Source organism: Phyllostomus discolor, chromosome 6 (assembly GCF_004126475.2).
Source record: "Phyllostomus discolor isolate MPI-MPIP mPhyDis1 chromosome 6, mPhyDis1.pri.v3, whole genome shotgun sequence".
NCBI classification, from domain to species: domain Eukaryota; kingdom Metazoa; phylum Chordata; class Mammalia; order Chiroptera; family Phyllostomidae; genus Phyllostomus; species Phyllostomus discolor.
This window is the reverse complement of record NC_040908.2, coordinates 41,801,125-41,826,124: the sequence shown is the minus strand read 5'-3', so window position 1 is coordinate 41,826,124 and position 25,000 is coordinate 41,801,125. Positions and strand designations below refer to the sequence as shown.

The 25,000-nt window shown below is 34.3% G+C and overlaps 1 protein-coding gene across 5 annotated transcripts in view; it reads right to left on the bottom strand.

Annotated features, from left to right (window-relative positions):
* The window catches only part of EHBP1 (EH domain binding protein 1), a 359,202-nt gene that overhangs the window by 49,610 nt on the left and 284,592 nt on the right, over positions 1–25,000 (bottom strand). For 3 of the 5 annotated variants that reach the window (XM_028515836.2, XM_036028025.1, XM_028515835.1), the window contains 5 exons: positions 14,646–14,793; positions 6,591–6,698; positions 3,476–3,600; positions 510–648; positions 262–368 (listed from right to left, as the gene is read on the bottom strand). In XM_028515836.2, the coding sequence (XP_028371637.1) occupies positions 262–368; positions 510–648; positions 3,476–3,600; positions 6,591–6,698; positions 14,646–14,793 (627 nt within the window). The remainder of the gene's footprint in view (positions 1–261; positions 369–509; positions 649–3,475; positions 3,601–6,590; positions 6,699–14,645; positions 14,794–25,000) is intronic. The other 2 variants (XM_036028026.1, XM_036028027.1) reach the window with 1 other exon arrangement.

Below are 25,000 nucleotides of genomic sequence, written 5' to 3'. Positions count from 1 at the left end.
TCTTTATGGGAAGTGCCCTGATGGAAATGTCTCAAGGAAGCTGGGGCTGTGGAACTCTGAAAAATTCATTTTTTTTTATCTGACAATTATCACCACACTGCAGACTAATTCAGCAGTGCACCCCTCTCACTCTGCTTTGAATGCACTGAAGATTGACATCTTAAAAAAACCTAACATCTCATTTTAACAAATAAAGGCACTATTTCCACATACAGTTTGGAATTATCAGCAATCATGAAACCACACAAAAAATTAATATACATTAAGCACTTCATCTTCTGATGGCTTCCTCTGAGTTTCAGTTATCGCTGCCTTCTCCTCATTTCCTTTCTTTGTATCTTCCTGTATTGATCTCTGCCTTTTAATCTCTTAAAAAAAAAGACAGACATGTAAAATTATTATAAAGCTTGATATTTGTGTATTGAAATGTGAATTTACATTATCAGCTTCGTGTGTGTGTATATACATTAAACCATAAGATGGGAAGACATTTTTAAAAATGTACCTACCTGGTCTATTCTCAACATATTGACTGAAAGACTGAAGTTGAGTTTTTCTGACTGTAGACTCCTTGCTGAACACAACAGGATTTCTAAATCGTTCTGTTGCTTTCTGTAATCGCTCGGTCCGGAGATCTTCTGTGCCATTCTAAAAGTAAAACAAACATGGTAAGAGAGTCCTGGTATTGTAAACATGAAATTGCAAATTAGTAAAACAATTTTTACTGATTTAAGAAAATGTCAATTTAGAAACTTTCTGAAAGAAAAAGGATTTTAAAGAGGTCTAAATAGCTCAGCTGCAAGTTCTGTTACCTGTAACCAAAAACTTTGGGAGACACAGTTTAAATGGAGGATCACCCTGGCTAACTTTGATTAAAAGTGACACTGTGAACCCCTGTGTTTTCTCCAGATGATATATATCATTTTAAAGCCATGTCTATTCTCCCTGCCATTCTGCCCCATCAGTTTGTACAGCCCCACAGACTTGTATGACAAGAAGAACTAGTTTCTAATTTTATGCCCATTCAGATAAACCACTAATGCAGGATGAAGGCTAAAAGGTAGGATTATAATACTACCCCACTGAACTGCGTTTTGTCAGCTATAACTTTCCAAAGCCAGATTTGTAAGTAAGCCCTTTATAGCTAAGGAAACTACAATTATCTTTTCTAGAGCTTCCTATGTTAATACTGGTAACAAATTCAAATGGTTCTATCAACAAGAAATATCCCAGAAGACTGAACCACTGCAGTGTGTGGAAGCTGCAGATACCGAGGTGCTGTGTACCAAACAAATATTTCATTTTATACCTAATCTTTTATTATTTTTATTAAGTGTTTTGAAAGTAAATAGGGAAAGGCTAAGATGCATGACTAATAGCTAAGCCTGCTGAATGCTGAAACTGGTTATCAAAAGCTACCAAGACTTTGCCCTTCCTCTGCATTGAGACAATCAGTAATGAGGGAGTCCTCCAATGGCCTATTCTCTAGCCTCAAGGAGGCCTGGGATACAGAATCCTCAAGGGAAGGTAACAGTTTATCCTTTTCCACAAACACAGAATGCCTCATTTATAAATGTGTAAACTGCATTTTATTAAAAAAAAAAAACAAATCAATGCTGAAAGCTTCAAGAGAACAGATGGACCCTATAAGTTCTTTATAAGCACCATTTAAAAAATCTTAACTAAAGAGATTCATACAAAGACAAGCTGTTTAAAGCACACCTTTTGTTGGAATAACTTTAAAAATTACTACACAAGAGCTTTTTGGAAAACAAAACCAATTTAATCTAATTAAATAATTAAACCTGAAGAATGAATCTACCTCTATTTATTTTTTAAAGTTATATATATTTTTAGAATCATGCTTATAATATGCTATGTAGCTAGAATAGAAACTATTTTGGTTTTCATTTGTTTAAAAAAGTATGGAGGGATTCAGTAAAAGCAGAAAAAACTCACGGACACGGACAACAGCGTGGGGACTGCTGGACAGAGGGGGCAGGGGGAGGAGGATATAGCAGGGATAAATGGTGATGGATGGAGACCTGACTTGGGCTGGTGAACACATAATGCAATGTACAGATGATGTGCTGTGGAATTGTGTTCCTGGAACCTGTGTAATTTTATTAACCAATGTCACCCCAAAACATTCAATAAAAAGGAAAAAAAAAGAAAAATATGTGTTCTATCACTACCATATTAACTGCCCAAAAGTCTAAAACTCAAGTCTTTACCAAAATAAACAAACATGGCTACATTTTTGAGGCTTGACAGCATGCTAAAATATCAGTACGATTAGCCAGCAAATCCTATCTTAAGAAAACTTTTTATGACTGGGGACTTCAGCCACTTTACAAATGTATTCCTCTAAACCCACTAATTCAGTTAGCCTTTTCAATCCATTGTATTATTCTTAGGCCAGCTTCATTCTGCATTAAACCCACTGCAGAAAGCTAAATTGAACGCAAAAAATAAGACCTGATCCAGGCTTCCTTTTGTTCAAAGATAGAGACCAAAAGTCCTCTGGTGCTGCTACACACTTTCATCACCAATTTATAGAAACCGACAGTATAAGGAAAAAGCAATGAAAGTCATTGTTTTGGGACTTCAAAGCACCTCTGTGTCAGGGGAAGGAAATCCTTTCAGTCAGCAGGGCAGTCCCCACAGTCTGCAGGTGGGTGAAAAGTTGTACATGACTAGCAGTACCCTAAAGCTAGAAAAATATTAATGACATAGTGCAAGGAAAAGGGGGAAAGGTGTGAATGGGATAATAAAAGTAGTCATAATAATAATAATAATAATAACAACTATAATTACAATAATGTGGCATTTTGGCTAAAATCCTAAAAATGGTAAGATTTGTATGGCCACAAAACACATGCAAGTTCAGAAAAAATTTATATTCTATCACATACCATCTTCAGGCATTAATTAACATTCATTTAAGTTCATCTAAACAGGTCGAAGGCTGAGGATGATAGAATAGAAAAATATGCTAGAATTCTCTTAGTAATATTCTTCTTAGAAAAATATAAATACCTATAGAAGTCAAGAATAGTTTCTTCATTTACCAACATATCAAGTTAAAGCAGTTTCTCTAAAAAAAGTAGATGAATACTGATTACATATTGATATTTAATTTACTGGCTATTTAATAAAAAGTTTTATATCTTAGCCCTGGCTGGCATAGCTCAGTGGATTGAGCACGGGCTGGGAACCAAAGTGTCCCAGGTTCGATTCCCAGTCAGGGTACATGCCTGCGTTGTGGGCCACGACCCCCAGCAACCACGCATTGATGTCTCTCTCTCTTTTTCCCCCCATTCCCTCTCTAGAGATAAATAAATAAAATCTATAAAAAAGTTTTATATCTTAATGTAAAGAATTTGGTAAAACATTGATTTTAGGATTATGAAATGCTAGTGGAAATTAGAATACACAGATACCAAGTCAAATATTTAAAAGAACTAAGATTTACCTTAATGTCTTGCTCTGAGCTCTGAGTTACAGCTTTTTGAGAAGCACCAGTGAGTGAATTTGACACCTGTGGCTGAACTTCCAGGAGCCTCTTCAGCTTCAAGTCCACCAACTTTATGTTTTGCTCTGTTAAATATGCAAATACTATGAATAACCAAGTGAGATGCACTCAGGTGTATAGGCTATCAATTTAGGGGACATCATGTAAATATTACTGTATTATAAAAAGAAAAGGACATTAGGGTTGCATAATAACGCATCAGTTCAGATATATGCAGAACTGTTTATATATAAATATATATAATATAACTATAGTAAAACTGAGTAGTGATTTAGTCATTAGGTATGTTGACTACATTATTTTTTGAGATATAACTGACACATAATTGTGTAAGTTTAAGGTGTACAATGTGTTGATTTGATACATTTATGTATTGCTGTATGATTAACACTGCAGCATTAGTCAGCACTTCTGTCACATCACATAAGTATCATTTCTTTATTGAAGTGCGAACAATTAACATTTTGTCTTTTAGCATATATGTTAGTGTATGTATAAACATATATATGTGTATTTCTCACCAAAATCAGTCCCTTTAAAGAATGTAGTCAATATACCTAAACACCATTCATTTATACAAAAGTTAATAGTAGCTATGCTTACCTGAAAACCTAAGCCTATATTTGATGTGTATATTTATATGAATAACTATATAGGTAACATATAATAAAATAAGCTATTATAAAGTAGATATTTTTAAAAGGTGATAAACTTGATTCTAAATTATATTTTATGAATTTCAACTCTTCTAGTATATTAAATTTGTACATACAATACTATATTAAAATAAGCTCTTAACATGATCTCAGATAGTCACTGATAGAATCTAATGTTTATCTCTGTATCCGTATACCCAGCATTGAACAGCGTACATGTTCACAAATACCTTCTAATTTGCAGGCATAAATTCAATAAAAATAATCAAATTTTGGAATGTATTAAACAAGAATAGAAATTTAAAATAAATAATTTCAAATTATTTTTAGCAAGTACATTAATTTTAATAAAATAGTTCAGAAACAAATGGAAACAAATAATTCTACTTAAATTCACTCAAAGTAACCCTTTAATGAAATGGTTATGAAAGATATGTCAACCATTCAGTGAATGATATTTTCCATAAAGATTAATAAGTTTTCTAATTATAAGACTCTTAATAAATGCTATTATCATTACTTTCATGCAAATTGGTCAGTTTATATTACCAGGCTTCTCTTTTAAACAATATCTGATGAACTATGGTCAAATCAAGATAAAGATGAAACAATTTATTATTAAAACATTATGACTTTTATATACATATTAAAAAAGAATTTTGGGGAAAATAAAGCAAGGATAAAAATCATAATGTTTGCTACATGCTTCCAGATTCCAGTTTGCATTCCTATTTCTTATTGCTATGAAATAAACCACAGCCTAATTTGGAAAGTCTGTGTTATGCACATGGCAACATTTATTGGCATTTTTGAAAGCTATAAACAATACATTACTTAACTTCAAAAACAGTAATACTGAGATGGGTTTTCTTTTTTTGGCATACGTAAAAGTAGGAAGAGAGTTTTTAAAAAGGACAAAAGTCAAGCCTTTTGGGCCTAAAGTTATCCAAATGTCAAAGTATTCCACAAGATTTATATAACTAAAAGTAGAAAATTCTCCTCATGTTTCCTAAGAAATAGCTAATTTTTCCTCCCTTCATAATCTATTATAAAATGAGGAAATATGCATTACTTATTGTCATTGATTTTATACTTCCATAAATTGCAAGTTAACATTTCAATTCTGTACTCATGGGTGTCCTCAGCAGTAAAGGGACCTTACTGGTTTCTTGATAAAGCTGGTGGTGGTGGTTATGGTGAGAGAGTGGGTAAACAACGTGAAAAATCTTCTTCAAAAAGAAAAATCAAACTGACCCAAGTTCTACAATGTTTTAAATAGAAAGAAATAAAAGTCCTAATTTTGGTTTACACATTTAAAAGTTTTCCTTAAATATCAGCATTTTCCTGGACTTGCACAATTATAAACACATGACCTCTAGGTAATCTAAATGGAGACCATGAAGTAGCTATTGAATGAAGGTAATGGGTTTTACTGGGTACTCCCTACAATTAAGACAAACCTGAGTGATTGTTTCTTGGAGAAAAAACAGCATGATTTCAAACACGGGAAGAAAGAAAATAGGTTAGTATTTCAGGGGCATGTCAGTGCTAGGAAGAGACCTGCTCTCACTTCCTTTAGCTTTTCATAGGAAAAGAGAAATATTAAGGACTTTAGTTCCTTAACTTTAAATCTAGAAAAATCACTAAAGATTTTTTTATTGCTATGAGAAATCAATTCAAAAAGCATTTATGGAACCCCTCTGGTATACAAAACTTTGTATTGCTACCTGTTGCTGACTTATAAAGGAAATGCATGTGGAACACTCATCTATTAAACCACAAGCAAGCATCTTTATATTAAAAAAATAACTTAGAAGGTCAATTACCAATGTGATTATTGGTATATTTATTACTATAAGATATGTGATTAATTTAATAGCAGTCTATATAAGCAGTTTTTGAAGTGTGTTACAATTAGTTATTATGTATAAATTAAGTTAGTAGTAATATTTAAAGTAAGCAAAAAATTTGCAAAATAATATTACAACTAAGACACTCAATTCTAAACCAAGTCAGAAAATCTGATTGACATTTGAATTATTCCATAGGTACTACACCTATACCTTACAACATTACACCAAAATATTTAGGTTAAGAAGGGAACCAATTATAGAATTCCTACAAATTGTATCAAATACATAAAATATAAAAGTGAATCTTAGTAATAAGAGAACACAAACTACAATCTGCTATTTCAATTTCATTGCTAATTTTAACTAAATCTAAAACAAAATAAAACAAAATTAATGAAAGGTGGATTTAGCTAATGGTTTATGAGGACATAAGTGTAATAAAACTACAAAAAGAATTTACTATCACTATTAATGAGATATTAATGAAAATATAATGATAAAGTTTACCATGCAGCAGGACACAAAATGTTTATAATTTGAAATTACCGGGAGTATCAAGGTCATTTTCTAAGTTAGTAAGTTCATCTCCACCTCCTACAACAAAGCCTTCAGGAATCTCCTCGTTAGTATCTATCTCAATATTATCATTTTCATCTGTAGGAACATGTAGCAATAATGTTAGTATATTGTATATTATTTCTGTTTTATATTGTTTGTCTGAAACATGAAAGAAGAAAAACCAGTATTTTAGCGATTTATTCAAATTCAAATCTGACACAGATCACCAAGTTAAAAAAATCAGTTTTAAGTCATTCTTTCACTACTGAATTAACATTTATATTTTACATTCATATGTCAAAGATGAATTGTCACATTAAAGAAGATGCAATGGTTTTGATAACTTGTCTCTCAATCACTGAGGTCCCTGAGTTCCTCTATTTTAAAAAGTACTCTACTAGTGCTCTCTAATAACAGCATAAAAAAATAAAGTTGCATTGGTAACAAAGTCAAACAATATTTCTGTATTTCATATTTTTATCCTTTATTAGATATAAATATATAAAGAAACAAGATTCTTTAAAAACTTGTAACTATGTTTAAATCATTTGTATGAAGATGAATACTTTTGTGCTATTAATGAAATATTATCATAAAAGCATTACAGATAAATTAAAAGGCAAGATTGAGACTAGAATAAGCAGTATGTTTACGCACAAGAAAGTTCAGAAACAAAACAGTACATCTTGGAAGAGTTAATATTCGAAAAAACTGTTATTATTCAAAATTAAACACATGGGAATGAGGAAGTCCTACATGATTTTTACACTTAGTAAAATGTTTTAGGTCACAATTGAGTCTTTTTTTTACATTATAGATGTATGTTACATATATTTTTTCCTTCTAAATTCTAGTGATAAATAAGTTAAGTAATTTTGATTATGTATACATTTAAAAATGTATAGCTAGCCCTGGCTGGTGTGGCTCAGTGGACTGAGTGCTGGTCTTTGAACTAAGGGGTCGCTGGTTGGATTCTTGGTTAGGGCATATGCCTGAGTTGCAGGCCAGGTCCCCAGCAGGGACACTTGGGAGGCAACCACACACTGATGTTTCTCTCCCTTTCTCCCTCCCTTTCCCTCTCTAAAAATAAATAAATAAAAAATTTTTAAAAAATGTATAGCTAAACTTTGATTTGCATATTAGATGTTAATTTTAAATCCTGCTAGTGACAGGCAGTGTAACCTTTTGAGAAACATGTCTCCAGCCCTAGGAGTTGAAGAATATCCCTACTACTCTACAGCTATTTTTTTAACTGGGCAACTTATATTAATAATGAGGCAGTCCAAAGATCATTACAATGGAGAAATTCCAAAATTCTGTAGCTTTGGCTTAATTCTCAATATCTGTTCTTTTCCTTGTATACCTTTGTGTTTAATTTTGAACTTCCCAAATAAATACTTACTGTGAGTATTAAAAGTAATAATAACAGTTTACATTTACTGAAGACTTCCCATATGCCCTGTAAGCTATTCAGAAGAACACAACAAAGGAAAAAAAAGATTGAGAAATGCCCCCAGGGGAAAAACATTGCTAAATGCTTTTAAGACACTAAGTCATTATACTTGACTACATTACTTAATTACAATCAGTTGAGGGATCTTTTCTAATCAACTGTGCTTAGCACAACTATTTGACTACTTTCATAAAGGTCACCATCATCTTCCTTATCCTCAAAATTTCTCCTCTAAATAAATTTTGTAGTAAATATAAATGAATAAATATTTTCTGAAAGCTAAATAACTGTTCAGAATACTTCCTCTCATTATTGTCAGAAATAGTTTACTATTAATAGTTTTTAGAGTGCAGTACTTTGTTGCTACCAACCAGTCTCTATTTGTTATTAGTGACCATAATTAATCTGGAATAAAAGTATACAATTCAACATTCATTCATTTATTCAAGAAATTTCTGTATAATGCATCTGTAATTTACAACACACTGCTAGATGCTGAGGAGATACCAAGTTATATTTGACCTTAAAGGTATATATTCAAGAGACTATAACACTATGTAGGACAGGTGTTATGGAGTAAAAATCAGGTACAGAGCAAATTCAAAAGAAGAAAAGATTATTCACTGTCAATAGTACCAGGAATTGTTTTGTGTAAGCACTAACTTTTAAATTGGATCTTAAGAAATGTACAGGGTTTTAAAATGTGAAATATAGGAGAGAAAAGTTTTTTAAAATTAATACTTTAATGCAACAACCAAAATGTCTGCTGGTGTGGATAATAAATGGTATGACTCATATCTTTAAAAAAATATATAAAAGGTACAAGTTGAGAGGAGGGCATTGGGCATTACAGGCAGCAGGAAAGATTAGGTTATGTTCAAAGAATTATGTATAAAACAATTAAAAACACTGCAGCTTATGTCTTTAATAAATTAGGGTAGCTTCAATACTATTTCTATAATATCACTCTTGCTTACAATCTGATATGCCTTTTTATGTGAAAGAAAAAGTGGTCTAGAAACTGTGCATGGGTGCATTATCCATGTGACGTCATCCTTCATTCAGGATTGCCAACCTACATGTTGGACTGGAATACAGAAAGGCTGGAGGCAGGAAATCCAGGTTAAAGACTGTTATAACCCCCAGGCAAGCAGTGTGGAGAGCCTAACCTGTGACAAAAAAATTAGGAAGTAGGTATGACATGATTTGAAAACTGACTGAACAGTAGTAGGTGGTTAGGGGAGGGATACTGAGGGTAAGGCACATATCAATACTGACTCTCCAGCATAAGCAACTAGAAAGATAGTATTGTTCTGAAAAGAAATAGTTAAATATGGAAATGTGGTTAGATATGGGTATTTGCAGGTTCTGGAAATATGTAGAAAATTGCACCTCCTTTCATTACCCACTTATACAGTGCCAGGCTCCTGTTTGATGTTAAACAGATACCATTCATTTTATTTCCCAGCAAAATGAAATCTCTCTCTACCCGACCACTCACCAGTAACACTGAGTGGGTTACTCAATGTTTATATATGTATTGCTAACCTAGATAAAAGGATTACTATTTGGAAGGGCAAAAGTAAAAATTGATCTCCTATATAGCTCAGGTCTTCTTAGGAATGGATTTCCATTCTCTTTCCATTCACTGATTTGAGTTTTACAATGGCCCTTGAATTCTTTTCAACAGTTAGTGTTACACATTTCTTAACACCTGTGGAAATACTCTAAGTGCATTCTAGCAGGATTAAAATGCATGTGTATCTGTGTGTGCTTAAGATACTATATATTTTATATATATGTATATAAGATGTATCTATACACATACTTCTTTGCATATTGATATCTTGTATCTATCTATCTATCTTTATGGCTAACCACTAGAAAACCCAGTAGGTGAGTGTAGCAGAAAGCAAATTAAAGGTCCACTGCACAATAGAAGCTGATTTGCAAGTATGGCATGTATAATGTATGCAGGACAAAGCAAAAGGAGCCTGGATATGCATCCGAATGAAACAATGTTCTCCAGTTGACACTGCACAGTGATATAAGCAAAATGAGGATTCCAGTGGTATGATTAATTGCACAGCCATTAGGACAGTCTTATAACATTTATGGTTTATAAATACATTGAATGAAAAACCAGGATATCCGGTGACAGTAATAAAAGGAATATCTGTACTTTTAAAAAAGAAACAGGTATCATTAAAAACATATTCAGAAAAAATATTCAAAAAACATTCAGAAAAAAATTTCTCATTGATATCATGATTTCTAAATTCTCCAGTCCCTATAAAATTCATACTTTTAAAGTTATCCTATGGAAATAAAAAAGATAAAAAACACAATACAAATATATTATTAATAGAGGCTCAAAATAAAAATCACTGAAAGCCTATAAGATTTTATTTTGGTTCAACAAATTTAGATAAATCTATTTGCCATAACTGAAATAAGGGTAATGCAGGCATACAAACATTCTCATGGAAAAAACCAAACCAAAAACATTTTCTTCACTCATTTGAAATACAAAACCAAAATACACTACTTTATCTAAATCAAAGAGAGGCAAAAAATGTCAGTTTAAAAGTCAAATGACTCAAGGACATGGACAATAGGATGGTGATTGTAGGGGGTAAGGAGGTATAAAGGGAATAAATGGTAATGGAAAAAATACAATTAAAAAAAGTTAAATGACCCTAACCTAACACAAATCAAAGTAATAATCTATAGAATATAAGCATATATATAAAACATACTAAATATATCATACATAATATGCCATGAAATCTATAATAAATATATGATATAATATCATCTTCCAAGACAGACACCTCCTTGCAAGTGTACTTGGACTATTAACAAAAATTTAACATTTATTTGGGCAAAATAAAAACATTAATTCTTAAAGCAGAAATTCAGGCCATAGTCTGACCACAATACCATTCAACTAAAAATGAAAATACCAAATTTTGTCACCAAACAGCTATACCTTGCCAAGAAAGATCAATATATAAACCCACCAGTTTGTTACACAGGTTGAGAATTTTAAAATGAGGCTGTTTAGATCTGCAATTACAAAATGATGCAGAAGTTGAAAAAAATGTGTAGTATACCACAATATCACCCAATTCTCTCATTAAGTCCTAAAATTGTCAAAAGGAGAACAAGCAAAAGCCAGACTGTAACTCCTTAGGCTAGTGTGATTCTGTAATTTCAAAAGGCTATTTCTGATTGCAATTGGATGCAAGTGAGTTACTTGAATCCATGACTATACTGACCTAAAATATCCCACATATATTTTCTGTGGATGTCACGAAGGTGAAGACACCTCACTTTAAACTTAAGTTTCCTTTCTTCACTGAGCCTGGTTGCTGCTTGAGAATGGTGCAGGCAATGAGTCTGAGCAACAATCATGTTCAATGCATTCCCCAGGCTATGCTTTCATCTTATTATTTCAGCTCTTGAGTAAACTATTCCATCCTTTTCACTCTGAACCACTGCTTCCAAAATTCTCTATTTAGGCTGATCTGTTCTCCATTTAGGTTGGTCTGTACTTATTTCTTTCTCTTCTTTTCACACTATTCCTTAATCAGATTTTTTAAAACAATTTTTTAAAAGATTTTATTTACTTATTTTTAGAGAGAGAAGGGAGGGAGATAGAGAGAGAGAGAGAGAAACATCAATATGCGGTTGCTGGGGGTTATGGCCTGCAACCCAGGCATGTACCCTGGCTGGGAATCGAACCTGGGACACTTTGGTTCCCAGCCCATGCTCAATCCACTGAGCTACACCAGCCAGGGCTCCTTAATCAGATTTGAAGACCCCCACTAGACACTGAAAAGTGAACACTAATTTGTTAATTCTTTCCCCTAGATTATCAACCTCACAGGATCATTTTCATTTAGGAATTAGATTTTTGTGACCCCAAGTGAATTTTTAATTTGCTTCGCAAGAATCAGCAAACTAGAGTGCATGGGCAAAATCCAGCCCACAACTTTCTTGGGGGTAAATAACAGGCACGCCCACTAATTTACATATTATTCAAGGCTGCTTTCAGGCTATAAGGGCATAGTTGAATAATAAGACAGAGACCATATGGCCTACAAAGCCTGAAGTATTTACTCTGGCCTTTTTCAGGAAGTTTGCCAAATCCTGTTCCAGCACTGTGGCTGGCACTGCTAATGGATAAAAGCATCTATAAGAACGGTTGTATTTCAGGCAGGAATTTTACCCTCTCTTTTATCCTAAAGGTCTATTTCCCCAACTCTCAGCCCTAATAACTTCAGCTTAGACCTTGAGACCAGAGCAAACCTAGTCTGAGTCATATGCCTTTGTGGAGACAGGCCAATATCTACTCCTCAGGTCAGGTAATAGGCCTGCTCCACTTGTAAGTTAACCTGATTAAGAGCCTGCTATATGATATGTGGCTGCTTCCAACATCCACTGTATGATGTTTCCCATGGGAGATGGACCCTGGTCACTGTGCTCCTGGAGAACAGAATCTAGACTCGTCAGCAGGTTCTTAAAAGTCACCTGTTCAACCCTGTCTCATCTTATTTTACCTGGCTCTCACTGTTCTTGTCTTTACCTCTGCTAGCTCTGCAGATCCAATCCTCACTTGTTCTTTATTTATTTTGTTGACTGTTCAATGATGCCAAAATATGGCCTTCATTTTCCCTAGCTACCAAGGAGGGAAGATAGCAATTTTGGGAGTTGTAACACTGATAAAGTCTCTCTATTTAGTCATGTCCTGACTTAGCCTCAACTAGGGTTGGATGAAACCAATTACATAGCTGACCCATCCCATACCATCAATCAAAATATTTAATTCTTAGCCTTCCCAGTGTTTACAATTCATTTAGCATTGTTACTTGCTCACTACTTGGGAAAAAAATTAAAAGAGACACTGGGTGCCTCTCTATACTGTATTACTATTCTCCTATGGGTCTATGATGCTGCAGATAGGTAGGCTTAGTAGTTTCAGGACAGTATATATGGAGGGTCAAGAATATGAAGTTTTTGGGTTTTTCTTCCTATCATCCTGAGATTTAAGGAGGCAAAAAAGTTTTAAGACACTTAGAATATCTGGAATTTCTATAACATCAAAGAAACATCTTGTTATTAATAAAGGAAAGATGCCCTGGCTGGTGTGGCTCAGTGGATTGAGTGTTGGCCTGTGAACCAAAGGGTTGCTGGTTTGATTCCCAATCAAGGGTGCATGTCTGGGTTGTAGGCCAGGTCCCCAGTTAGGGACATGTGAGTGGCAACCACACACTGATGTTTCTCTCCCTCTCTTTCTCCTTCCCTCCCCATCTCTAAAAACAAATAAATGAAATATTTTAAAAATCAAAGAAAAAATAATAAGGGAAGGAAATTATCATACCATTATATAAGTATAGCTACAATTAGTGATGTTATTATAACACTATAATAGAGTGTAGAAATTGCAATTAGAATTCTGAATGATAGTTAAAAAGGTAAGATGAAGGATTTCACTGAGATGTAAACCTTCTCAGAAGACCAGAGGGAGAGATACATGGCTCACTGAGAAAGCAACTTTCAAATTTATGGAAAGGAAGGTTATATGCTATAGGCATTAGGTGGAATTCTCTACAGCAGTAAGCTTCTAATATAAGGAATCAATTAGAAATAACAGCAGAATGTTTCAATTTGCTTTGAAGAAACTTATCACTGACCTAGAAATAGCTTACCGTTGTTTCAGATCTCTGTCTTATTTGAGTTCTCATTTGACTATTCTTTACAGTGATCTTAGCATTCTAAGACTAACTCAGGACAAGTACCTGACATGACATGATAGATAAATAGGTTATACAATTTTAAAATTAAAAACCCTGTCCTGGCTGGTGTGGCTCAGTGGATTGAATACCGGTCTGTGAACCAAAGGGTCACAGGTTCAATTCCCAGTCAGGGCACATGCCTGGGTTGCAGGCCAGGTCTCCAGTAGAGGGCGCACGAGGCAACCACACATTGATATTTCTCTCCCCCTCTTTCTCCCTCCTTTCCCCCCCTCTAAAAATAAATAAAATATTAAAAAAGAAAACCCACAAGCCTTTTGAATATACTCCTCTTAAATAAAAATTTATTATAAAAAGTTCCAAGTTAAAAGTGCCGAAACTGAACAGTGAAGAGTAAATTAAAGTTCTCTTTAATCACAGTATATGTAGTCTTTGTCCCAACATTAACAAGCTTAGAATAATTTCTGAAGATACTGAAGACCCTCTTAAGATAAGGAGACTGAGTCTGTGTGAGTTTTTTCCTAAATCATATTCTAAGAAAATACTCCTTGAGTTGCTAAAAATTAGGCCAAAAATTGACTTGAAAGACAGTGACAATTATCTACTGATTTATTTGTTTCCTCTACATTTTTTGCAACATATCAATAGGTTAGAACACACAATTATGGAATTGTGTACCTGAAACCTGTATAATTCTGTCACCCCAATAAATTAATAATAAAAAGAAACTATGTATTTGATGCAACATTTTGAAATAAGAATAAGTCCCAAAAGGTCTACTGTGGATTTCTGGGTTGTCTGTAGAATATGATACAAGATTTTTTAACTCACCTCCAGATGCCTTTGACCTTTCTTTCAACTTTTCTGTAGCCATTTCACCATAGCTGGGAAGTTCTGACATCTTCACTCCAGATCGAGCTTCTGCTATTAGCTGACGAGCTCTCTCTCTCAGCTGCCGACGTCGCTCTTCATCTTGCTGCTAAGATATATTGAACAGTTGCCAACTCAGTAATTGACAGAAATGCAATTTCATTTTCAATCTGATCATCATGATAGTAACTGGTTTACAGCATGGTGCTTGGCCCACATTATAAATAGGATGCTCTATATCAGTTGGATGTCACACCATTTTTAAAAGACATCTTAGAATCAGATTTTTTAAAAAAACATTTACAAAATTACTGTATTAAAATGTCTGTTAAAAACTCAAATGAGCCTCTAAAGAATGTTTGATAATATATATTCCTGAGGAAATGGCAGAAACTATTATTAATAAAATAACCAGGCTTATAGAAAAAAGTCATAATACTGAAAACAGAATTCCAATTAATATGTTATTTTTAAGAACAGAATTTAATTTGCTATTTTCTAATAAAGGCATAGAGCACTGACTAAAAGACATATTTGATGGCAAAAAATGTTGCTACACCATGTTGATAAAATATAGGAAATAGTATGTTTAGGGAGCTGAAGTGGGAATGAGAATAGTATGTTAGTTACACAAGTTATTGTTGTTGGTAATTTTATTATTAGAATTGGGTAACTGATGTACTATCTTCATTCCTATTCTTCCCCTGCAGATGCACACTGAAAAGAAAAGTAAGATATAATGTGTCTTTTATATTTAAAATAACCAAAAACTACAGAGAATTAAATAACTAAAACAGTTTTTGTCTACTAAAAGGGTTATTATGAATCACACATAATCAACATAAAATTGCTTTGTAACATGAAAAGTATGTGAAATAAGACTTTATAATGACAGAACAAAGCCTGAAATAATCTGGCCCTAATATAACTTTGCTGTATTACCTTCCCTTAACTCTCCCAGCCTTCATTAAACCTCACATCTATTCATACAGAATTGCTTGTATTATGTAGTTTCATAGATCTGAATATGTCATTTCCTCTTCCTAGAATGCTCTTCCTTCATCTTATTTAACTCCTACTCATTCTTCAAGATACACTTTAAATCCACTAAATTTCCTGACTATTCTTCCCTCCTCCCTATTGGTGGAATAGAGGACTCTGTGTGTGTTATCACTTTTTAAAATAATATTTGTCAAGTTACTCTATAACTCTGTATAAGTGCCTCCTTCTTAGTAGAACTGAGCTACTTGAAAGCAGGAGCTATATCTGATTTATCTTTGTATCTATGGTCCTCAGAACATACCTTGGTACTTGGTACTTTAGAAATTTCAAGCATGAAGCCCTGGCTGGCATAGCTCAGTGGATTGAGCGCGGGCTGTGAACCAAAGCATTGCAGGTTCGATTCCCAGTCAGGGCACATGCCTGGGTTGCAGGCCACGGCCCCCAGCAACCGCACATTGATGTTTCTCTCTCTTTCTCCCTCCCTTCCCTCTCTAAAAATAAATATATAAAATCTTAAAAAAAAGAAATTTGGTGATATATTTAAAAAAAATTCAAGCATGAAAATTTATTATTCATTCTCTCAAAGGCTTATAATATATAGGGAAAGATAAAAGAGCCACAATAAGGAGGTCTGATCAAAGTGCAGCTAGAGTTCAGAAGAAAGAACATTTTGGCAGAGAAACAAACAGAAAGCATCATGGCATCATGGTTTTTGAGCCAGGCTTGCAGAATGAGCAGGACTACGGACGGGCACAGATGGGAGTTGGGAGTTGGTTGAGCCAGTGTAGTAGAGACTAGGAGATAGGAATAATACAAAGGACATTGAGGTGGGAAAGTGTACTGGGGGCGGGGGGGGAGTCTATAATCTAGTTTTCCTGAGCACAGGGCAAAAATAATGACAGAAAGACAAGGCAAGAGATACAAAGCTGTGTAGATAGACTGCAGAAGCCCTGCCCAACAGGGTGAAGTACTTTGTTTTTATTTCAAAGAAAGTGAGGGCCAACTAAATGTTTGTTTTTTGTGTGACCAACCAGAGGTGTGTTTAAGAAAGACTAACCTGACAACAGTGCATAAGACAGGCTGGCAAAGAGAAACTGGAAAGAGACTCAATGGGAGGCTACTACAATAGTCCAGAAGTTGTAATGAAATCTAGAACTTGGGTGGTGGCAATGAGAATGGAAAGTGACAAGTGCAAGAAATATATCAAATACCAATTCCTGGTATCTATACTAATTTTTGGTAACTAATTAGATGTGGAGAGAAGAAAAAAGCTGACTCAGAAGTTTTAAACTTGGGGAACTAGTAGAACTATGGCACTAAGAATAGAAATAGAAAAAAATAGAATAGAAAAACTAAGAGGAACTATAAGAAAGGAAGGAGAATAATCGTGGGGTAAGACAGACTGGGGCTGAGAGGCTGGCAAGACATCAGACTAAAGATGTCAGTAGCTGGCAAGTGAAATTGATGCTAGAAGTCAAGTCAAACTATGACCACAGAGCTGAAGGCTACAGTTGCCAGAATATATGAAAGCACTTGAAGAGGTACTATGGAGAAAAAGAAGGACTACTAACTAAAACATGGCAAACATCTACATTTAGATAGGAAGAGGAAAAGACAGAGAAAGAGGAGGGGAACTAGACACTGATGTATCCTGAGAATCAGAGTAGAAGAGGCTTTCATGCATAGGGGAGTAATCAGCTGCAGTAAATGTTAGAAATTAATGAATCTGAACATTTAAAAAAGGGCAATTAAATGTGGCAGGTAATATTGTTGGGTGCCAGGGTAGGCACCAGGTTGGTAGAGCTCAAGCTTAGGCAATTCTTTCACAAATCTGAAATGGCTAGAAATGAGAGCTGTCAAAATTAAATGGGGGTAGATTAATGGAAGTGTCAAACTGATCCACAAACAAGCTTGAAGTTCCTGCTGGACACACGAAAACAACTTCAGTATCAAAAACAACAATGGCTACATTGAATTGAATCAATGAAATCATACAATGAATCAATGAAAATTCATCAATTCATTATGATGTGCAACAAGTTATAAGGCCCCAGGTAGGTGGCTCAGTTGGTTGCAGCATCATCCCAAACACTAAAAGGTTGCGGTTTGATCCCTGGTCAGGGCACATACCAAGGTTGCCAGTAGGGCATGTACAGGAGGCAGCTGATTAATGATTCATTTCCTCTGTCTTTCTCTCTCTCAAAATCGTTAAAAATATATCTTTGGATAAAGATTAAAAAAACATTTTCAAAAAGTTCTTACAAGCATGTATAAACTAATTTGAGGCACTTTCTAAAACAATTCCTGAAAATAAGTAATTAAAGGAAAAGAATCAAGCAATTGTCTTTTCAGTGGGAAATGAATTTAGGGCAGCTAACTAAATAGTCCCAGTCAATGACACAAAGTTCTATTTTACAAAATAATACCAGCTATAATGATAATTTTAAAAAGGTAAAACTGTAAAAATATAACTTTCATTCATAAAGCAATGACAGATTCTGGATAGGATTATTAATTGCTATTAAAGCTCTTAGGTAAATGTCTGATGGGGAACAGGATGTTAATATTATACAGTTGCAGCCTGTGTTTATTAAAGATGGCTAGAACAGAATTTCTCCAATGTGACCTTGCCACTCACTCATCAGGAACCACAGTTTAACTCCTTTCCCCTTGAATCTGGGCCAGCTTTAGTGACTTGTATATAATCAACAAAATGTAGAAATGTTGTAGGGGATTTTTAAGGCCACACCCCTTCTACCCAGTTCTCTTGAAATTCTTGCATTTTGTACCCTCTGGGAACCTAGTTGTCACGCCGTCAGAATCCTGTTATATACCAGTTCTATAGTCCATAGTCCCAACTGAGTTCTGCCTTGAGTTTTCTTGGCTCAAGTGCCAGACATGTAAATGAAGATGCCTTCAGATGATCTCAGCCGTTAGCCATTTTGAGTCACCCCCCAACTGTTGGAAGTCTCTCCAGCCTCAAGCCACAGACAATATGGAACAGAGACCAAACATCCCCACCATGTCCTGTCTGAAGTCCTGACCTACAGAACCTGTGAGCATAAAAACAACTTTTTACATCACTAAGTTTGGTTCACAGCAATAGTAATTGGAACATACACTTAAGTAACACCACACAGATTATTTCCTACTTGCAAGGGGAAAACCTAATTGTATTAGATCATGGATTAGGAACCAGTAATCTAATTATCAGTCGTAGCATCACTAAATATTGGGTCAACCATATATTATTGTATGTTTTTTGATGTGAAACACATGAATTGCACACCACCTAGAACAGTCTAGTCCAAATGTTTCAAGTGAATACACTAAGTTTTTATATATAATTTCCAGTTTATCATAAACTTAGGGGACAGAGAAACATGATAAATGATACAGCAAGGAAGCAACCAAACAAATCCAGAAGGTAGGATATTCAGGACAACTGACCTGGTCTTTTAAATGAGAGACATAACAAAACCAACTAACCAATCATGACCATCAACAAAAGGGATTAATCAGATACACGGTACAATCCTGAGTTGGATTCTGGTTTGGATCATGGACGAATCAGAATGCAGTCCTAATGGGACTTTTTGTTTATAACTATAAGCCCAGACGGGTGCTGTAATTCACAGTTCTCAAGTATAAAGATTTAGTCTCATTAATAGCTGTGAAGGACATCGTTGAGCCAATTAGAGAAATCTGAATATAATCATAGTATTAAATGAGAAGAGCACGACTTGACTAAAAAAGTACTTTATATGGTAATAACCTTGTTTTGTCATTTTCTCAAAATAAATATACATACAAATATATATGTATAGAAAAACACTTAGAACAGTATTCACAAAACTGTTATGGTAGAGATATCTAGGTGTGAAAATATCGTTTTTGTTATCTATCTTTGCCTTCCATTTTTTTCATTTTCTATAGTAGACATGCACTACTCTTATAATAAAAGTTATTTTTGATAAGCCAGGCAGTGAGGGACAAATATCATATGATCTCCCCTTTAACTGGAACATAATCAACAAAAGAAAAAAGCAAACAAAACATAACCAGAGTCATTGAAATTAAGAACAATCTAACAATAGCCAGAGGGGAGGGGGGAGGGGACAATGGAAAGAAGGGTTTTCAGGAACTACTATAAAGGACACATGGACAAAACCAAGGGGGAGGGTAGAAGCAAGGGAGGAAGGTGGGTTGGAGGGGGGGAGGGGTGGGGAGAAAATACAGATGACTGTAAATGAACAACAATAAAATAATTTAAATTAAAAAAAGTTATTTTTGAAAAAGAATCTTGGGGGAAGGATGGAAAGATGAGATGGTAAGCTTCTGAGAGTAGGTGGTAGCTTTGGTAGGGGCAAAGGAAAAAAAATGTACAATTCAAGGGAAATTTTCTTAGTATTTAGAGCCACAAGTTTATTTGTAGTTAGAGGACTAGTATGCACTGGGCAGGGTGGGAATGAAGATGCAAGAATAATATACAAAAAACCCTCAGCTCACTATTAATTATTTCTTAACTTGGAAAATATACTAGAAATAAAAGGAAATATAGGCTCAATAATGGTGAGTTGGGTGATGGTTTCTGATATTTCCTGATTTTTTACATGACAAGTCCTTTACATACATGATCTCATTTAATTCTCACAACTCAATTTTTACCAATGAGCACATTTAGATTTGGAATTCCAAGATCACATAGCTAGAACTAATGCCAGAGCCACGAGTCCAGCTTAGGTCTACTTGATTAGAGCCCTTGCTCTTCACCACCAAACTATTGATCCTTAAAGGTATCAAATTACATGACCAACTGAGAAAATTGAGCTTTTACTATCATTTTTCAAACTTAAGAAAAGTGAAGAGTACTAATAAAAATCATTACTGGATATGCCTCAGGCAACTAGGTTTAAGTGAATTGCACTGCATGAATAATAACTTCTTGTAGAGCTGGAATTTGGTGATTCAGACTAAGATGAGGCGGTCTTAAGTCATCTTAACTGAGTTAAATGAAACAAATGATTCTCCGTTTGTCAATATGGAATGAGAACCTAATTTTTTTCTCACAAGCTACCACCTTCCCCATGCCCTCCTCTCCATCCCCTAATCACACTCCTTCTGCAAATGTTTCAGAGGACTGACCAAGGGTGCAATTTAAAGCAGACAATCATCAATAAAACCAACTCTAAATACTAATTAGAGACACTTTATCAATTTCCATGTAAATTGTTTGTCTGTACCTATTTACTCATCATTGTTCTCTATACAATAGAAAAAAATGCAAATGAACAAACTAGAAGCCCTAATGAGACTTTCTGTTTACAACCATTAGCCCAGAGGTGTGCTGTAATTCAATTCTCAAGTAGCGAGATTTAGCCTCATTAACCAACAGCAAGGGCAGGTTACAACTCATAAACCCCTACAGTAAACAAACTTTATGGACACAGCACAAAATCTTGAGCCTGATTGACAGAATTCTAGTTCCCTATCAGATTGCCTTGATTTACTTTTCTACTAATGTCCTAACATCACAGAGAAATTCTGCTTGGGCCTAGAGCTCTCCAGTGGGATGGCATATTTGCATTGTTTGTTTTCTCACCCATTAACTTCCCTTTAGACAAAGACCCAACTGAGAAAATAGAAGTTAGCTGTTAAAGTCAGAAGGAAAAGCTTGTAATTAAAGCAATTGATTATGTAACCAATTTTAACTTGATAGTAATTTCCAGATTCATTATAAGTAAAACTATTTCATTAATTAGTATAGAAGACCCATGGACAAGGACAACGGGGTAGGGGACTGAATGTGGGAGAGGGGGGTGGGTACAGCAGGGGAGAGTAATGGAAGAAAATGGGGACAACTGTAATTGAACAATAAAAACATTAAAAAACAAAAACATTTTTAAAAGTTGGTTTTTGTAGTAATATTTAAAGAATAGGTAGCAACAAAATCTAATCATATTTTCCTCAAAAAACACATAATATTTATGTCAAAGGGATAAAATGACCAGAGAGTAAGGAAAACGATTATTTCATAATTTTTGAAGAGCATTCAGCACAAACTGCTCAAATATGTAGATAATGAGTATTTCTGAAAATGATGGTTTGCCTCCCTACCCAAGTACAGAAATCAGTTATTGCTCTCTATTTTGACCATTCTGTATTCAAAAGAAGGCAGAGACTCATAGCTATAAATAAATCATATTTACTGTGTCTGCTGAAAAAAATAAAAGGAATCTCTTCGCTGGGATACAGAGGTAACATGAAGACTGATATTAAAAAGAAAAGCACAGTTGAAAATTACAACACATAGAAAACTATATATATCTGTGATTTACCTGCTTTGTCTCCATTCACATAAGTAACTGAAGTAAGGCTTCCTATTTCTGAGAGTGGGTCTGATGACATTTACTTTTTCCTACACAGAATTATTTAGAGTTAGACCGAGTTATGTGGGTAATCTAGATTTTGTAAGATGGAAGTACTCTTTGAAAGGTTTGATGGCCGTTCTACTTTGGGAGGGCCCCTCTCCAAGACCATCTTTTAAAAACTGTAACACATTTTTGAGTCAATACTAGTTCCATGCCTGTGCAGTGTTTTCTGCATGTTGTCTCATGTACTACTCACAACTCTGTAAGGTCGACTACCTTCTTTCTGATTTGACAGAAATTGAACCTCACTTAAATACACTGCCCAAGGTCAGACATCTTGTAAACGGCACAGTAAGAATTAAAATCAGTATCTGTCTGATTTCAAAGCACTAGTCCTATCTACTATATAAGTGGTGTGCAGAACTTTTCTGAGGCCCTACTGTTACTGCAATTTTTTTTAAACCCATTTTTTTTTGCTTACACTTAGGCTATACAAATCAGATTAAATTCGCCTTTGTGCTACTGAATGCTGAGAGGCGAAGAGAAACTAACTTGTTCATATTCATTTAAAACTTACATTCCCGACCTTGAATTATAAGCCTTCTGAAAAGTGCTGAATATGGTACCTTTAAGCTTCACTTTTCTCTTTGCTAACATCTTCAGAACAGGGGAAAAGTCCTGTTATGGTGCAAAGAGCTTGTATTTCAGTAAATGCATTTAAAAATTTCAAATATGAGCTAGATCAGAAGTAACCACTTTGGACATAAAGTGAAAAAATATTTAGCCCTTTCACAGGATGTCTTCAAGTTACTATTTTCCTTATCATGCTGAAATGGCCTACAATCTGCCATAGATAGATGCACTAGTAAAACTTGACAATTTAAGGACAAACTCTTCAAGAATAAGTAATGTAATTCCTTGTTTCCCTTCCATAAAAATGTATTGGTATGCAATTTTTATATTTCACAGTTCACCGACATCTAGGCAAGCTTTCTTCCACTGCTTCAATGGTGCTACTTTTAATTTTATCCTCCTTAGTCGTAGTAATTAAAGTGATCAGCAGTGGCATCCCAGCGGCTTTGACACAGCTACAACCCCCTAGCAGACTTTTGCTTTCAAGGGGAAGCGGAAGAAAAAGACTAGAGTTTCATTTCACAGAGAACAAGAAAATCCAGCTTCTCCAATCCTTAACTTTATTCAATTGTTCTTTCAGCAGCCTTTGGATCTTAAGAATCAAATAAAAATGGCTGCCACAGGGGGTCCTTTTCATAAATGCCGCAAATGTCACTGACTAACATTACTTTAGCCAAAAAATGATTCCATGGATTTGTGAAGGTGAATTAGAACATGAGAAACTGTCAATGTAGCTGCTGAGATCATTACCCACCCAAGGGTGTCTTTTATAATGTTAGGTATTTTTATTCAATTAGTTGAAAAGTACATATTGAAAAGTCTATTTAAGAAACATGTCTATACACATTCTTGTGAAATAAACTTTAACAAAACTTTAAAAGTATACTATTTCAAATAATGTAGTTTGCATCCTTACTCTTTGTAAATTTGTGTTTATAACAAAACAAAGCACTCTATCTCTACCAACAAGCCCATAATTCCACATCCTTTACCTCCCTTAGTAACACACTAACCTGTGCTTACTTGTTTTATTTTTAGGTTCCATACAGTCTTAGTAATTGTACTTTTATTAAATGGGCTAAGTACATTTTAACTTATCTAAAAATGGGCTTTATTTAGTTCTGCTAGTATTTCACAGGATTCTGTTCTCAAAATAGTCCATAAAATTTCTCAATTTTGTAGTAAACTAAGGGAAAGAACTTGACTGCCACCCTTTCATCATTAGACAGGAAGCAAGGCTCTGTTATTAGGCATTCAAAAAGGATAAAAAAAAAAAAAAAGGAATTCTGTGCTTGTCCAGAGGCGAGGATTACCAAAATGTACCTATTCAGTTTCTACCGAAGACAGAATGAAAATAAAAAATAAAATTACAAGGTCTTTAAAGTTTTGGGTAGACTAGATATTTTACTGCCAGCTTGATCAGCTCTTGACTGAATAAATAGGATTTAGGGTGAAACATTAAAACTGTTTAGCAGATCTTTTCAACCCATTTCAAACTTTTCTTATGCTGGTTTGTAATATAAGCAGACATGCTTATAAATGGCCACACCTGCTCATTTCTCTGGGGATGGCCTGATCTCTGTTTCTCTAACAAAGAAAGAAAGAAAAAAAAATTCAGCCTTTCTTGTTGCAAAACAGAGTGGAAAGTCAAAATCTTTCTCAAGTTTGCCCCATCTGGTTAGACTAAATCTTTGATCAACCCTGGGGGTTACATTTATCTTTGTAGTAACTACTAAATTTTGGATTTGCTTAAAATACATAGGCAAAATATTAAACAGAAGTGAATTTAAGTTTAAGATTTAGTTTTTATTAGAAAATATAAAAAGACTATTTCAGAAAAAATCTACATGAATTTTAAGAATTTAGATTTCATTAGTATTCAATACATGAAATTGAATATATCATATTAAAGATTTTTTTACGTATCCCTGTTTCAGAATACAGCAACTATTTTTTTTAACAGTAGCATTTGTTTTGCCTGAGTGCTCTTGTACCATGCCATACAATAAGGAATTTTAAACATAAAAGAGTATGATCAACTTAATGTTCCTAAATGAACCTTTCTTTTAAAGTATCCGGAAACAATATGTATATGAAGTTTTATATTCTACATTCTACATCAGTGGTCATTTTCTTTCATTCATTAAACTAATATGTATGACTTTCTAGTAGGTATATTTCTCTAAAAATAATTATTTTAGAATTAAAAAAGCAATTATTTTGTGTTTTTGAAAACTTTAAATTGTATTAGCAGAACAAAAGGAAATAGTTTGGGCCTCCAAAAGGGCCCTTTGATAATTATATTCCTCT